The following is an 18,093-nucleotide window of genomic DNA, read 5'->3' as shown; positions in this document are numbered from 1 at the left end:
TCTATACATAAACTCCAGAACTAGATGCGCCTCTAGCCAAGCTGTTCCAGTACAGCTACAACACTGGCATCTACTCGACAATGTGGAAAATTGCCCAGGTATGTCCCGTCCACAAAAAGCAGGACAAATCCAATCCCGCCAATTACCGCCCCATCAGTCTACTCTCAATCATCAGCAAAGTGATGGAAGGTGTCATCGACAGTGCTATCAAGCGGCACTTACTCACCAATAACCTGCTCACCGATGCTCAGTTTGGGTTCCGCCAGGACCACTCGGCTCCAGACCTCATTACAGCCTTGGTCCAAACATGGACAAAAGAGCTGAATTCCAGAGGTGAGGTGAGAGTGACTGCCCTTGACATCAAGGCAGCATTTGACCGAGTGTGGCACCAAGGAGCCCTAGTAAAATTGAAGTCAATGGGAATCAGGGGGAAAACTCTCCAGTGGCTGGAGTCATACCTAGCACAAAGGAAGATGGTAGTGGTTGTTGGAGGCCAATCATCTCAGCCCCAGGACATTGCTGCAGGAGTTCCTCAAGGCAGTGTCCTAGGCCCAACCATCTTCAGCTGCTTCATCAATGACCTTCCCTCCATCATAAGGTCAGACATGGGGATGTTCGCTGATGACTGCACAGTGTTCAGTTCCATTCGCAACCCCTCAAATAATGAAGCAGTCCGAGCCGGCATGCAGCAAGACCTGGACAACATTCAGGCTTGGGCTCATAAGTGGCAAGTAACATTCGCGCCAGATAAGTGCCAGGCAATGACCATCTCCAACAAGAGAGAGTCTAACCACCTCCCCCTGACATTCAACGGCATTACCATCACCGAATCCACCACCATCAACATCCTGGGGGTCACCATTGACCAGAAACTTAACTGGACCAGCCATATAAATACTGTGGCTACGAGAGCAGGTCAGAGGCTGGGTATTCTGCGGCGAGTGACTCACCTCCTGACTCCCCAAAGCCTTTCCACCATCTACAAGGCACAAGTCAGGAGTGTGATGGAATACTCTCCACTTGCTTGGATGAGTGCAGCTCCAACAACACTCAAGAAGCTCGACACCATCCAAGATAATGCAGCCCGCTTGATTGGCACCCCATCCACCACCCTAAACATTCACTCCCTTCACCACTGGCGCACTGTGGCTGCAGTGTGTACCATCCACAGGATGCACTGCAGCAACTCGTCAAGGCTTCTTCGACAGCACCTCCCAAACCCGCGACCTCTGCCACCTAGAAGGACAAGAGCAGCAGGCACATGGGAACAACACCACCTGCATGTTCCCCTCCAAGTCACACACCATCCCGACTTGGAAATATATCACCGTTCCTTCATTGTCGCTGGTTCAAAATCCTGGAACTCCCTTCCTAACAGCACTGTGGGAGAACCGTCACCACACGGACTGCAGCGGTTCAAGAAGGCGGCTCACCACCACCTTCTCGAGGGCAATTAGGGATGGGCAATAAATGCCGGCCTCGCCAGCGACGCCCACATCCCGTGAACGAATAAAAGAAAAACTAGCTCCTCTTTGAAGGTCTCCTGTTGCTCATTTACCTGCCAGTCTTTGATTCCAGTCCACCTGGGCCGGATCCCTTTTCAACTCACTGAAACTAGCCCTCCTCCAGTTGAGTATTTTCATGTTTGATTTTTTCTTGTCCTTTTCTATAACTACTCCAAACCTAATGATATTGCGATCACTGTTCCTCAAATGCTTCCCTTGCCCCACTTCGCTCCCCAGAACTAGATCCAGCACTGCTTCCCTCCTCGTTGGGCTGGAAACATACGAATCAAGAAAGTTCTCTTGCCCTTTACACTGTTACTATCCCAGTCTATATTAGGATAATTGAAGTCCCCCATTATCACTTCTATAGTTCTTGCATCTTTCTGAAATTTGCCTGCAAATTTGCTCCTCTATCTCCTTCCACTATTTGGTGACCTATAGTATACACCCAGCAGTGTAATAGCACCTCTATAGTCCCTATTTCTAACCGAATAGATTCTGTCTTTGAACCCTCAACTACATAGAATCATAGGAAGGTTACAGCATGGAAGGCCATTCGGCCCATCGAGTCCGCGCCAGCTCTATGCAAGAGCAATCCAGCTAGTCCCACTCTCCCGCTTTTCCCCGTAGCCCTGCAAATTTTTTCCTTTCAGGTATTTATCCAGTTCACTTTTGAAGGCCATGATTGAATCTGCCTCCACCACCTCCTCGGGCAGTGCATTCCAGATCCTAACCACTCGCTGTGTAAAAAAGTTTTTCCTCATGTCACCTTCGGTTCTTTTGCTAATCACCTTAAATCTATGTCGCCTGGTTCTTGACCCTTCCGCCAATGGGAACAGTTTCTCTCTATCTACTTTGTCTTGACCCTCCATGATTTTGAATACCTCTATCAAATCTCCTCGCAACCGTCTCTGTTCCAGGGAGAACAACCCCAGCTTCTCCAGTTGACCCACGTAACTGAAGCCCCTCATTACTAGAATCATTCTAGTAAATCTCCTCTGCACCCTCTCTAAGGCCTTCACATCTTTCCTGAAGTGCGGTGCCCAGAATTGGACACAATACTCCAGTTTTGGCCGAACCAGTGTTTTATAAAGGATCATGACTTCCATACTTTTGTACTCTATGCCTCTATTTATAAAGTCCAGGATCCCGTATGCTTTTTTTAACCACTTTCTCAACCTGCCCTGCCACCTTCAATGATTTGTGCACATATACCCCTAGCTCTCTGTTCCTGTAACCCCTTTAGAGTTGTGCCCTCTAGTTTATATTGCCTCTCCTCGTTCTTCCGACCCAAATGTATCACTTCGCATTTTTCTGCATTAAATTTCATCTGTCATGTGTGCGCCCATACCGCCAGCCTGTCTATATCCTCTTGAAGTCTATCACTATCCTCCTCACTGTTCACTACACGTCCAAGTTTTGTGTCTTCTGCAAATTTCAAAATTGTGCCCTGTACACCCAAGTTCAAGTCATTAATATATATAATGAAAAGCAGTGGTCCCAGCACTGACCCCTGGGGAACACCGCTGTACACCTCCCTCCAGTCTGAAAAACAACCGTTCACCACTACTCTCTGTTTCCTGTCCCTTAGCCAATTCTATATCCATGTTGCTACTGCCCCCTTTATTCCATGGACCACAGTGTTGATGATAAGCCTACCGTGCGGCACTTTATCAAATGCCTTTTGAAAGTCCATATACACCATATCAACCACATTGTCCTCATCTACCCTCTCTTACCTCATCAAAAAACTCTATCAAGTTAGTTTTACACGATTTACCTTTCACAATTCCGTGCTGGCTTTCCCTAACCAATCCACCCTCATCCAAGTGACTGTTAATTCTATCCCGGACTATCGTTCCTTAAAGTTTCCCCAGCACTGAGGTTAAACTGACAGGCCAATAGTTGCTGGGTTTATCCTTACACCTTTTGTTGAACAAGGGTGTCACATTTGCAATTCTCCAGCCCTCTGGCACCATCCCCGTATCTACGGATGTTTGGAGGATTATGGCCAGTACCTCCACAATTTCCATGCTTACTTCCCTCAGCAACCTAGGATGCATCCCATCCAAACCGGGTGACGTATCTACTTTAAGTACAGCTAGCCTTTCAAGTACCTCTTCTTTATCAGTTTTTAGCCCATCCAGTATATCAACAATGTCTCTCTTTACTGAGATTCTGGCAGCATCTTCTTCCTTGGTAAAGACAGATGCAAAGTACTCATTTAGTACCTTGGCCATCCCTTCTGCCTCCACGAGTAGATCTCCTTTATGAACCCTGATCGGCCCCACCCCTCCTCTTACTACCCGTTTACTGTTTACATGCCTGTAGAAGACTTTTGGATTCCCTTTTATGTTGGCCGCCAGTCTATTCTCATACTCTCTTTTTGCCCCTCTTATTTCCGTTTTCACTTCCCCTCTGATCTTTCTATATTCTGCCTGGTTCTCACTTTTTTCCCGTTTCATCTTACCCACTATCTCTTTTGTCATCCAGGGCGCTCTGGCTGACATCATCCCTTTCTAGTGTTGTAACTGTATCTTTGATCAATACTGCCATCCCCCTCCTTTTTTTCCTTCCCTATCTCTCCTGAATACTTTGTAGCCAGAAATATTAAGTTCCCAATCCTACCCTTGAAATAAAAGATATAACTTGTTGATAAAAATTACACCCCACTTTTTTTTAACTCTTAATTTTTCCCCTCAAAATTTTTGTTGAAGATTGATTTTTGGAGTTCATAGTAGGTATAGCCCAAGAGGAGGCCATTCGGAGTTGTAATGTATCTTGGATTAGAAAGACCATATTCTTGGGTTCACATTTGAAATGATGAATTTTTATGTTTCTAGATCTAGAAAATTGCACAACTTGCGTTCCATCTTTAAAAACATTTCAGAGGAGCATGTCCAAATAAACAGCTTAATCTTTCAAAGAAAGTCATTTTTTTGCCTCCAAAATGCTTCAAATGCAAGAGTGCTGGGTGCTTCAACCCTGGGTTCCTCGAGCAGGCTCCCGACTCCCCACAGGTTTTAGAGAGGCCATCTCGTTCATTTCAATACTTAAAGATTGACATCTCTGCATCAACAAGGCTCCAATAACAAGTTTTAAAAGTATGATTCAAATATTTAGCACCAGAGATTAGGTCTGTGTTGTCCTGGGTGCAGTGATAATGGTCAGCGCACACCTCATGCAACCACCAATTACTCAGCAGTCTTGTATATTATGTTTCTTGTATGAAACTGCTGGCAGAGAGTGACAATCTGTACAGGGCATGGTTTATGCTCAATAATCCTTTGTCAGCCCTTTGCAGGTAGCAGTCAACAGGGAAACAAAAGGGATGCAGTTTAATAATCTATGTAAGTGGGTACCTTTCTTATCAGGAGCCTGTTTAGGCTGGGGAACACTTCTTTGGCTAATTGAGAATTAATATATTAGTGCACCTGGCGATGGGTGAGGTGGTTAGTTGTTGCCGAATGCAGCAACTGCTGTACAAAACTTCAGTTTCTAGCTTGCCCCCCTGTGCAGTAAAAGCTTAGTTATGGAAGCTTCCATTTTCTCATTTGCGCTGTATTTTCCAGCATCTCAGAAGCTTTCTTAGCATTGTGCTTATTTTGGTGCTTGTTGCAGTGACAGTATTTTATTTGGACAGTTCTTATATATAGAAGCATTTTTTTTACAAAAATAAAAATGCTTTTCTTCATTTCATTGAGTGTATACAATGATACTAGATATTTATGTCTATTATAGAGTTTACACCTTTTTAGAGTTGAGGACCTTTGTGCTCAAGTGTCTTTTAAGTTCGAGGTTCTATTGTATTAGGCTACTGGTCTGAGCAGAATTTGTTTTCTTGAATTGACAGACGTTTTTTTAAATCTCCTAACTTTGATGGTTGGTTTCGTATGAGATACCAGGAGATGTGCAAGAAGCTGGAGATTCTTCACCTTGAGGTGTTGTGTGAGGCAGTAAGTATCAGAAATTACAAGATAGGTTTGGATGAGGATGGCTATTAAATCCATTTGATCCCATCCTTCCAGAATACCAACCTTACCATTACAGTGTCTACTACAACAACAACTTGCATCTAAATAGTACCTTTAGATTGTTTGAAGATTAGTGAAGACAAATGTAGGTCCCTTACAATCAGAAATGGGGGAAATTATAATGGGGAACAAAGAAATGGCAGAACAATTAAACACATATTTTGGTTCTGTCTTCACAAAGGAGGATACAAATAATCTGCCAGAAATGTTAGGGAACCAAGGGTCTAGTGAGAGGGAGGAACTGAAGGAATCCAGTATTAGTAAAAAAAAAGTGCTCGGGAAATTAATGGGGCTAAAGGCTGACAAGTCCCCTGATGATCTACATCCCAGAGTACTAAAGGAAGTGGCCCTGGAAATAGAGGATGCATTGGTGATCATCTTCCAAAATTCTAGAGACTCTGGAACAGTTCCTACAGATTGGAGGGTGGCAAATGTAACCCCACTATTTAAAAAAGGAGGGAGAGAAAAACCAGGGAATTACAGACCAGTTAGCCTAACATCAGTAGTGGGGAAAATGCTAGAGTCTATTATAAAAGATGTGATAACAGAACAGTTGGAGGGCATTAACGGGATTGGACAAAGTCAGCATGGGTTTATGAAAGGGAAATCATGCTTAACAAATCTACTGGAGTTTTTTGAGGAGGTAACTAATAGAATAGATTGGGGAGAACCAGTGGATGTGGTGTATTTGGATTTTCAGAAGGCTTTTGATAAGGTCCCACACAGGAGGTTAGTGTGCAAAGTTAAAGCACACGGGATTGGGGGAATATACTGGCATGGATTGAGACTTGGTTGACAGACAGGAAACAAAGAGTAGGAACAAACAAGTCTTTTTCTGGGTGGTAGGCAGTGACTAGTGGGGTACCGCAGGGATCAGTGCTTGGGCCCCAGCTTTTCACAATATATATCAATGATTTGGGTGAGGGAACTAAATGTAACCTTTCCAAGTTTGCAGACGACACAAAGCTGGGGTGGAATGTGAGCTGTGAGGAGGATGCAAAGAGGCTCCAATGTGATTTAGACAAATTGGGTGAGTGGGCAAGAACATGGCAGATGCAGTATAACTTGGATAAATGTGAGGTTATCAACTTTGGTTGTAAAAATAGAAAGGCAGATTATTATCTGAATGGTGATAGATTGGGAAAAGGGGAGGTGCAACGAGAACTGGGTGTCCTTGTACACCAGTTGCTGAAAGCGAGCATTCAGGTGCAGCAAGCAGTTAGAAAGGCGAATGTATGTTGGCCTTCATTGCAAGAAGATTTGAGTACAGGAACAGGGATGTCTTACTGCAGTTATACAGGGCCTTGGTGAGACCACATCTGGAGTATTGTGTGCAGTTTTGGTCTCCTTAATCTGAGGAAGGATGTCCTTGCCATGGAGGGAGTGCAACGAAGGTTTACCAGACTGATTCCTGGGATGGCAGGACTGACGTATGAGGAGAGATAGGGTCGACTAGGCCTATATTCACTCGAGTTTAGAAGAATGAGAGGTGATCTCATCGAAACATATAAAATTCTAACAGGACTAGACAGACTAGATGCAGGGAGGATGTTCCCGACGGTTGGGGAGTCCAGAACCAGGGGTCACAGTCTCAGGATACGGGGTATGCCATTTAGAACCGAGATGAGGAGAAATTTCTTTACTCAGAGGGTGGTGAACCTGTGGAATTCTCTATCACAGAAGGCAGTGGAGGCCAAGTCATTAGATGTATTCAAGAAGGAAATAGATATATTTCTTAATGCTAAAGGGATCAAGGGATATGGAAAAAGCTGGAACAGGGTACTGAGTTAGACGATCAGCCATGATCATTTTGAATGGCTGAGCAGGCCCGGAGGGCCGAATGGCCTACTCTTTCTCCTATTTTCTATGTTTCTATGTTTCTTGGGAGAAGAGGGGTGTCCTATGAAGAAAGATTAAGTAGAATGGGCCTATACTCTCTGGAGTTTAGAAGAATGAGAGATGATCTCATTGAAACATATAAGATCCTGAGAGGGCTTGACAGCTTGTTTCGCCTGGCTGGCTGGAGAGTCTAGAACTAGGGGGCATGGTCTCAGGATAAGGGGTTGGCCATTTAAGACTGAGATGAGGAGGAATTTCTTAATTCAGAGGGTTGTGAATCTTTGGAATTCTCTACCCCAGAGAGGTGTGGATGCTGAGTCGTTGAGTATATTCAAGGCTGAGATCGATAGATTTTTGGACTCTAAGGGAATCAAGGGATATGGGGATCGGGAGAGAAAGTGGAGTTGAGGTCGAAGATCAGCCATGATCTTATCGAATGGCAGACCAGGCTCAAGGAGCATATGGCCTACTCCTTCTATTTCTAATGTTCTTATGTTAACATCGAAGATGTCCCAATGCACTTTACGGAAGGGGAAGAAAACAAATTAGCTGTGGAGGGAGAGATACAGAGGGGTGACTGAAAACAAAGTTGAAAAGATGGGTTTTGAGAAGGCTTCTTAAAAATGAAGAGACAGAAGGGTTGAGGTAGGATTTCCAGAGAAAAGGACCAAAATCACTAAAGGCTTTGATGCCAGTGGTGGGGTGATTGGAGATGCATGCAAAAAGGCTAGAGTTGGAGGACCAATGGGTGCGGGTTGCTGGAGAAACTTGAAATCGGATGGAGCTAGGCTGTGGAGAAATTTGAAAATGAAGCCAAGGATTTTAAATTTAATGTTATGGGATTGGGCATCAGTGTTGGTCAGTGAGGAAGGGAGTGATGAGTGACTGGAATCTAGTGGCTGAAATTTGGATCAGATGGAGTTTAAGTGGTGAAGGATGGAAGTCCAGTGTCACATTTTTGGATCTTTTCTACCGTTCTAGATTATTTAGGCTCTTGTATCTGAGATCACTCTTTTGGGCAAGTCCCAACTCCCCATACCTTTGAAAGTATCTATTATAGCCTTGAGATCTAGGTAAGCTTTCAATAACGATCTCAGTATAATGAACAGCAAACCCTATCAGTTAGCTATTTTTAAGCAGCTGGACTTTATCCTATGTCTTCACAGGATTTCTGTCCACTCTTTGATAGTGGTAGGGCATAACATCACACCTTATTTAAATTTAAAATAGTGTGAATTTATTAAACCGTTAATGAACAAATGAACAATTTAACAGTCGCCATCTTTTTCGTACCTAGCAGCATGACACCACCTGTTTCTATCACTGCTTTCTAACCAGGAGATTGAGCTCTGGGTTGTTTCCGTAACAATGTCCTTTCTTACATGGTCAGATGGTTAGCCTGATTCATAACTCCCTACCAGAAGAACTGGCTAGATGTGATGGGGGCGGGGGTTACTCCACTCCCATCGAAAGTCAGTATCTCGTTGGATGTCAACTCAATATTCGGAAACCAGAACTCCTATTTCTGCTTGCTGAGACTGCCTGGAGTGGGGTTCGATCCCATAACCTTCCAACTCACAGGCGGGAATGAAACCACTGAGCCAGGACTCACTCCCAATCTAACAGTGATATAATAGTTATATATTTATAGTAGAAACTTTCTTTTATAGATAACTTTTATATGTGTGTAATTTTTTCTGACTACAATAACAACATATTGCATTTATATAGTGCCTTTAATGTTGTAAAACTTCCCAAGACGCTTCACAGGAGCGATTATCAAACAAAATTTGACACCGAGCCACATAAGGAGATAGTAATTCAGGTGACCAAAAGCTTGGTCAAAGAGGTAGGTTTTAAGGAGCGTTTTAAAGGAGGAGAGGTTTAGGGAGGGAATTCCAGAGCTTAGGGCCTAGGCAGCTGAAGGCATGGCCACCAATTGTCTGTCATGTTTTTAACTGAACAAATCGCACAATCTGTGTGAACAACAGCTAGAACACCGGTTACTGTTGGACTACCTTCATACAGCTGCATTAATGTCATTCATGCTAAGTTTATATTAAAATAATTTGCAGTTACTACTAGGAAACATTTTTTTTTTATTTATTAGCAGATCTCTCAAGGGATAACTCATGGTGAGTTGAAGGATATGCAGTTTTATAAGAATGAAGGTATTATGCCATATAATACATCTTGTATTATTATCAGACACTACTTTACGGTGAGGAATAAGTCAAATTATTTTCTGTCAAATGAAGTTAGGCAGGAAGTGCAAGCCTGGAGAAGATTTCTAATAATATTCCAGCCAATTTCCTGTGGTATTGCGCACAGAAAGTCGAGACCAAGTCATGATCCAGGTGCAACCGGTGTGGAGTAACTTGAGCAACAGCACAGCACGCAGACCTCATTCAGTGACTGGCACCAATGGAATGGAACCCCAGCAACAAATTTATGGGTAGAAATTCTGCGGAGTTCCCCCGATCTACCACCTTAGTAACAGTGCAAACAACCATAGAATCAGAGAATCTTACAGCACAGGAGGAGGCCATTTGGCCCATCATGGCGACTCTTTGAAAGAGCTATCCAATTAGTCTCATTCTCCTGCTCTTTTCCCTTAGCCCTGTAAATTTTTCCTTTTCAATTTAATATTCAGTTCCCTTTTGAAAGTTACTATTGAATCTGCTTCCACCATCCTGGTTCTTTTGCCAATTATCTTAAATCTGTGTCCTTTGGTTATCAACCCTCCTGCCAGTGGAAACAGTTTCTCCTTATCTACTTTTATCAAAACTCTTCATAATTTTGAACATCTCTATTAATTCTGCTCTAAGGAGAAAAATCCCAGCTTGTCCAGTCTCTCACATAACTGAAGTCCCTCATCCCTGGTACCATTCTGGTAAATCTCCTTTGCACCCTCTCTATGGCCTTGACAACTTTCCTGTTACGTGGTACCCAGAAATGGACAGAATACTCCAGCTGAGGCCTAAGTGATTTATAAAGATTTACCATAACTTCTTTGCTTTTGTACTCTGTACCTCTGTTTATAAAGCAGGATCCCGTATACCTTTTTAACAGCCTTATCAATTTGTCCTGCCACCTTCAAAGACTTGTGTACGTACACCCCCAGGTTACTCTGTTCCTGCACTCCCTTTAAAATTGTACCATTTACTTTATATTGCCTCTTCTCATTCTTCCTTCCAAATGCATCACTTCACACTTGTCTGCATCAAATTTCATATGCCATGTATCTGCCCATTTCACCAGTCTGTCTATGTCCTCCTGAAGTCTGCTACTATCCTCCTCACTGTTTACTACATTTCCAAGTTTTGTGTAATTTGAAATTGTGCCCGTATACCCAAGTTCAGGTCATTAATATATATCAAAGAACACGGTCCAGTGATTGGGTCATTAAAACGCCATTCTGTACCAATGGTTCCAGTAAATGGGTCATTAAAACACCATTCTGTACCAATGGATCTGATAGTAAATTGGTCATATAAAGCACTCAAACTAATCAACAAACCTATGGAAACAGGATCAATATAACATGATATCCAAAAACAATCACAGTTGTAGAAACACAAACAGAATTCAAGAGTTTGCCTAGAATTTTACTGCATTTAGCACAGTTACTTACTTTAAGAGTGAAAACCTATTTGTGTTTTACATTAGCCTTCTTTTTTCTCTAGGATCTGCTGATGTGGGTTAGAGAAAAGTCTGAAGTGGAAATTGTGGACCTGGTTCTAAAACTGCGTGAGAAATTGGTAATGTTTCCCTTTGCTGTTGTACTTCTCTCTATTAATTGGACTGTGTTCACTTCTATGGGTAGTCACCACAGTGTAAGGAAAATCATAAAAAAAACTTTTTTTTATCCTCTATACACCTCAGAATAGATCTATTGACTAAAAGTAGAATGGAATCAGAGGGACTGTGTCCCTTGGCTCACGAATCTTCTCCTATGATTCCCGACCAATCACTTATTTTAATCTCGACATGGCCGGTATTATCTTTCTCTTGCTCTTCCAGTAGAAATCTGGGGGTGTACGTATACCAATCTTTGAAGGTGGCTCATAAGTTGAGAAGGCTGTTAAAAAGCATACTGGATCCGTAGCTTTATAAGCAGAGGCATAGAGTACAAAAGCAAGGAAGTTATGCTAAACCTCTATAATTCATTGGTTAGGCGCCAGCTGGGGTATTGTGTCCGATTCTGGGCACCACAATTTTTAGGAAGGATATCAAAGCCTTAGAGGTGGTGCAGATTTACTACAATGGTACCAGGGATGCGGGACTTCAGTTACGTGGAGAGACTAGAGAAGCTGGGGCTGCTCTCCTTAGAGCAGAGAAGGTTAAGGGGAGATTTAACAGAGGTGTTCAAAATCATGAATAGTTTTGATGGAGTAAATAAGGAGAAACTGTTTCCAGTGGCAGATGGGTCGGTAACCAAAGTCAAAGATTTAAGATTATCGGCAAAAGAACCAGAGTCGAGATGAGATTTTTTTTATGCAGCGAGTTGTTATGATCTGGAATGCACCGTCTGAAAGGGTGGTGGAAGCAAATTCAGTAATAACTTTCAAAAGGGAATTGGATAAATACTTGAGGGGAATGATTTGCAGGAATATGGGGAAAGGGCAAGGAAGTGGGACTACTTGGATTGCTCTTTCAAAGAGCCAGCACAGACCGACGGGCCAAATGGCGGCCTCCTGTGCTGTATCATTCTATGATTCTGAGATTCTAAGAGTGATGGGTGAATGGGACTTGGTGTGGGTTAGTATACGGGCAGCAGAGTTTTGGATGAGTTCAAGTTTATGGAGGGTGCAGGATGGGAAGCCGGCTAGGAGCGCATTGGAGTAGTTGAGTCTAAAGGTAACAAAGGCTATGAGAGTTTCAGCAGCAGATGAGTTTGAGGTAGTGGCAGGCAATGTTATAGAGGTGGAAGTAGACAGTTTTTGGGGATAGAGAGGATCTGGGGTCGGAAGCTGAGCTATGGTCATATATGATGTTGTGACTGTGAACAGTTTGGTCCAACTCAAAAAAAATGATCGGGGAGGGGGATGGAATTAGTGGCGCGGTACAGAGTTTGAGGCGGGGATCGAAGGCAATGGCTCTGGTATGCTCAATATTTAACTGTGGGAAATTGCAACTCATCCAGTACTGGATGTTGGACAAGCAGTCTGACAACACAGAGGCAGTGGAGGGATTGAGAGAGGTGGTGGAAAGGTAGAGTTGGGTGTCATCAGCATACATGTGGAACCTGACCCCCATTTCTTCGAATGATGTTGCCAATGGGTAGAGGGTAGATGAGGAAGAGGAGGAAGCCAAGGATAGATCCTTGGGGGACTCCAGAGGTAATGGTGCGAGAGCAGGAAGGGAAGCCATTGCTGAAGATACTCTGGCTACAACTGGATAGGTAAGAGTGGAACCAGCTGAGGGCCATTGAGCTGGACAACTGAGGAGAGGCATTGGAGGAGGATGGTGTGGTCAATTTATGTCAAAGGCTGCAGAGAGGTCGAGAAAACGAGGTGGGATAGTTTACCACAGTCACAGAGGATGTTATTTGTGACTGATTAGGGTCGTTTCAGTGCTATGGCAGGGATAGAAATCTGATTGGAGAGATTGTAACCAGGAGTTGCAGGAAAGATGGGCAAGAATTTGGGAGGAGGGGATGATGACTGCTGTTTTGAGAGGGACAGTAGTTGAGGAGAGGAATCATTTACAATTATCAGCTAGCATGAGGACCAGGAGGGGATGTTGGGTGGTCAGCAGCATAATGGGAATGGAGTCAAGGGAATTGGAGGTGGATCTCATGGACAAGATGAGCTTGGAGATGGTACAATGGGAGATAGTAGAAAAGCTAGAAAAAATGCAGGCTAGGGCAGTGGGGAGCCTTGGGGGAGGTTTAGTTTGGTGGGCAAGGGGAAGGCCTGATAGTGCTTGATGTGATCCAGCCAGATCTGGAGATGGATGGCTAAACTAGTTGTGTGTCAGATACGCACAAGTTTGTGTCTCGTGCACATGAAGGAACGAAAATGGGGGCCATACCAGAGAGAACAACCAGGATGCAAGAGAGTACAAATGAAGATGGGCAGGAAAAGGCCCTCTGGTCCATCCAGCCTGTCCCACACAATTGTGATACTTTGTGTATCACAATATATACATTCCCCACCCCTCACCATGTGATCTTCTGGGAGAGGCCAAAAAATATTAAAAACCCAGGCCAATTTGGGGGGAAAAAAATCTGGAAAATTCCTCTCCGACCCCTTTGCCAATCAAAACTAGTGCAGGAGATCACTCTGGCTCTGATAATTCTTTGCAGTACATTACCGTCCTTTTGTAAGAGGTGATCTCCGCTCTAGCCAGAAACAGGTCCAGCTCTCGTTTGAAGGAATTCAACGAATCAGCGTCCACCCCACGAGTGGGCAGCCTGTTCCAGAGGTCCACTATTCTCCGGGAGAAGAACCACCTCCTGACATCTAACCTCAATCTGATCTTGTGCAACTTAAAATTGTGACCCCTGATCCTCCCAAATGTATTTAATTGGAACAAACTGTCAACTGGAATGCAATCTATTCCTTTCAGTAAGGGTTTTACTGGGGCCAAGGACATCAAAGGTGATGGGTGGTGAGGGAGCGGCTGAGGAAATCGATAGCCTCAGAAGTATCACGGTGAATGGAGGGCCAAAGACAAGACAGTAGGGAGTTTGGAAATACAGTTGTAAGTTTTACATTAAATGGTATAATGAAAGGTGTAGAGGAGCAGAGACTTGGGAGTTCATGGATGCAACTCTAAGAGCGGGAAGACATGTTGATAAAGCTGTGAAAAAAAAAGCATACGGGATCCTTAATTTTATAAATAGCAGCATAGTGTACAAAGGTAAAGAGTAAAGCTAAACTATATAATTCATTGGTTAGGCTAAACTACAAGATTATGTCCAGTTTTCGCTGCGTTACTTTAGGAAGTATATGAAGGCCATGGGAGGGTGCAGAAGAGATTCAGTAAGATGGTACTAAGAATGAGAAGTTTTAGTTATGAGGAAACTGGGACTCTCTTCATTAAAATAAAGAAGGTAAGAGGAGACTTGATGGGGGTGTTCCAAATGTTGAAGGGTTTTGATAAGGTAAATCAGGAAAAACTATTTCCACTGGTCAGAGGTCAGTAACTAGTGGGCATAAATTTAAGATCATCAAAAGAATGAAAAAGGGTAGGAGAATTTTTTTTTTAACACAAAAGATTGTTAGGACATAGAATTCCCTACCAGAAACAGTGGTGGAAGCAGGGCCAATCTCAGTGGGCTGAGAACGGATCTGGCCCAGGTAAATTGGAATCAAAGATTGGCAGACAAAACTGTAATCGAACAATGGGTGGCCTTTAAAGAGGAGATGGTTCGGGTACAGTCTAGGCACATTCTCACAAGGGGCAAAGGTAGGGCGACCAAAGCCAGAGCTCCCTGGATGATGAAAGAGATAGAGAGGAAGATGAAGCAGAAAAAGGGGGCTAATGACAGATGTCAGGTTGATAATACAAGTGAGAACCAGGCTGAATATAGAAAGTTCAGAGGGGAAGTGAAAAATGAAATAAGGGCAAAGAGAGAGTATAAGAATAGACTGGCAACTAACATAAAAGGGAATCCAAAAATCTTCTACAAGCATATAAACAGTAAACAGATAGTAAGAGGAGAAGTGGGGCCGATTAGGGACAAGAGTAAAAGGACTAAGCAGGTAGAGCAGGAGTCCCCTGGGGCCATCTCCCCCTCAAACAGATATACCGTTTTGGATACGGTTGGGGGAGATGGCTTATCAGGGGAAAGTAGCAAGAGCCAAGTTCGTGGCACCACGGGTGGTTCGGCTGCACAGGAGGAGAGGAATAAGAGTGGCAGGGCTGTATTGATAGGGGATTCAATTGTAAGGGGAACAGATAGGCATTTCTGCGGCCGCAAATGTGACTCCAGGATGGTATGTTGCCTCCATGGTGCTAGGGTCAAGGATGTTGCGAAGCGGCTGCAGGGGGAGGGTGAACAGCCAGTAGTCGTGGTTCATATCTGTACTAACGATATAGGTAAAAAAAAAGGTTTGAGGTCCTGTAAGGTGAATTTAAGGAGTTAGGAGATAAATTAAAAAGCAGGACCTCAAAGATCTCAGGATTACTACCAGTGCCACGTGCTAGTGAGTATAGGAACAGGAGAATAGACCAGATGAATGCGTGGCTGCAGGGATGGTGTAGGAGGGAGGGATTTAGATTCCTGGGACAATGGGACCGATTCTGGGGTAGGTGGGACCTGTACAAGCGGGACGGGTTACACCCGAGCAGGACCGGGACCGATGCCCTCGTGGGGGTGTTTGCTAGTGCTGTTGGGGAAGGTTTAAACTAGAATGTCAGGGGGATGGGAACCTGAGCAGGAAGACAGAGGAGGGGGAAACAAGGATAGAAACAAAAGGCAGTAAGGGAAGAAGCAATAGTGGAAGGCAGAGAAAACAAATAGGGCCATAGTGCAAAATAAAACTAAGACTACTAGCAATCTTAAAAAGACAAGTCTAAAGACATTGGGCTCGAATTTAGCAGGCCTGCGGGTTCCCAGCGGGTGGTCCTCCGGGAGCGTGGTCAACACGCTCGGCGAAATTAGTGGGTTGCCCGCGCGATCGTAGCAGGCAACACACTAATAGGAATCAATTACCTGCTCCTCCGGGGTCCACGCTGCTGGTCTGCGCGTCGGGCGGGCTGCGCATGCGCAGTACGATCTGTCAGCTGGAGGCTCTCTAGTTAAAGGGGCAGTCCTCCACTGACAGATGCTGCATCCAATGGAACAAATTGCAGCATGGAGCAGCCCAGGGGGAAGGCTGCTCCCAGTTTAATGATGCCTCACCCCAGGTATCATCAGATGGGGTGAGGAGGGGGAGGACACAGATCTTCCCCCCGGCGGGCGGGAGGAAGCGGCCTGCCTCTGCCACCAAGAAGGTCTGGCTCGAGGTGGCAGAGGGGGTCACCTGCGCCACCAACATATCGCCCACCTGCATACAGTGCAGGTGGCGCTCCAATGACCGCAGTAGGTCAGCCACAGTGAACACGAAGTCTTTCCCCTACACTCCGTCTGCCACAACACTGCCCCCACCCCACATCTCCTTCGGCACCGCCAACACTACTCTGTCACATCACCCTTCATACCCACTCAAACCCCATCCTCATCTTACCTCCACCTACTCACCTCGCCAGTACTCATCCTGCCACTAACACGCAACCCAATCCTCATACAATCTCATTGCTCCATCCCATACTCACCCTCTCGTGCATCTCCCTCACGGCCAGCCTCACTCAACCTGCCACCACCTGTGCTGCAGCCACAGGGCATGCATCACATATGTGCAGTAGGCAGCGTAAGGCAAACGTGTCGTGAGCATGAAGGGGGTGCACAAGGGTGTCTGAGGGTTTGTCCTGGTTGTTACCTATATTGAATTTCAGAGCAACAAACAGCACACATTATATTGACACCACCACTGCCATGTCTCCGCGAATCCTGTCCGTTGTGTCCAATAATGCCCGCTCCTGGGTATCACTATGAGGACCCACCACTGATGCCACCCATCGTGTTACTGCAGAGTAGGTGCAGGTGTATTTGCAGGGCTCTTCCGCGCAGACGACTGAGAGACATCGGCGGTGTAGCCGGCTGCACCCTGGAAGGATGCGGAGGAGAAGTTGTGGAGGGCAGTGGTGACTTTGACAGCGACAGGTAAGCAGTTGGTGCTGGGGCCAGCCAGGAGCAGCTCGGCATGAAAGAGCCTGCAGATCTCCACGACTACGTGTCGAGCGAATCTGCGCCTCCCTGTGCACTGCTGCTCGGAGAGGTCCGGGGAGCTGCGCCTCGGTCTGTGGACCCTGTGGCGAGAGTAGTGCCCTCTGCGATGCGTCTCTCCCTGCGGTAGCCCTCCCTCCTGCTGTGCAGGTGGGCGTGCAACAACACCCTGTTGGGGGGCTCCACGTCTCTGCGGCGGACGGCGTGGACTGCGAGGCTGCTGGGGCTGGTCATGCTGTTCGTCCCCCGAGGGTGTCCACGCACCACCCATCTGGCAGGTGTTGGTCTGAGGGGTTGTGCAGGGTAGGTGGGTGGTTCCTCGCACTAGGGCTGCGGTTTCGTGTCGGTCTGTCCTCTGGCTTGGCGGGGGGTGGTGGAGGGCAGGGGTTGCCCTATGTGACGCGGTGGCCTCCTGTGTGGGTGAGGGCTCTCCCCCGTGGAGTGCACCTTGGCACCTGCCACAGGCTGCTGGCTGCAACACGCCTGGTTGGAGAGAGACTGTTTCCCCCAGTGTGTGAAACTCACTACCTTGAACCTAAAATCCCACACTTCCTCTTTTGACAGCTGCTTCAGCTCATTAACTGACCTCAACAAGTAAGGTAAGTACTCTCAAGTGGAACCCCGCTGGCTTTAATTGCCTGCGGGATTCCCACCAGCGGGGCTTGCGCGCGCAGCCCCGCACGTCAGCGCGGTACCCGGAAGTGGCCGGGATTTCGGCGCGATCCGGTCACGTGACCGGATATCGGGATTTTCGGGGCCCCCCGCTGGAAACCCGACGCGAAAATCGAGCCCATTGTGTCTAAATGCGCGGAGCATTCGCAATAAGCTAGATGAATTAACAGTGCAGATAGATATTAACGGTTATGTTATAGTTGCGATTACGGAGACATGGCTGCAGGGTGACCAAGGATGGGAACTGAACATCCGGGGTATTCAA

At 45.6% G+C, this 18,093-nt stretch overlaps 1 protein-coding gene across 8 annotated transcripts in view; it reads left to right on the top strand.

Annotated features, from left to right (window-relative positions):
* Positions 1 to 18,093, top strand: part of dennd6b (DENN/MADD domain containing 6B) — a 236,093-nt gene that overhangs the window by 210,290 nt on the left and 7,710 nt on the right. For 5 of the 8 annotated variants that reach the window (XM_068005278.1, XM_068005279.1, XM_068005276.1 and 2 more), the window contains 2 exons: positions 5,359 to 5,461; positions 11,065 to 11,139. In XM_068005278.1, coding sequence (XP_067861379.1) covers positions 5,359 to 5,461; positions 11,065 to 11,139 — 178 coding nt within the window. Of the gene's footprint in view, positions 1 to 5,358; positions 5,462 to 9,488; positions 9,514 to 11,064; positions 11,140 to 18,093 lie in introns of all 8 variants that reach the window. The other 3 variants (XR_010967118.1, XR_010967117.1, XR_010967119.1) reach the window with 3 other exon arrangements.

The sequence above is a fragment of the Heptranchias perlo genome, chromosome 24 (genome assembly GCF_035084215.1).
Source record: "Heptranchias perlo isolate sHepPer1 chromosome 24, sHepPer1.hap1, whole genome shotgun sequence".
Classification (NCBI taxonomy): Eukaryota; Metazoa; Chordata; class Chondrichthyes; order Hexanchiformes; family Hexanchidae; genus Heptranchias; species Heptranchias perlo.
The sequence above is the reverse complement of the archived record's forward strand: the minus strand, read 5'-3'. Positions and strand labels throughout refer to the sequence as shown.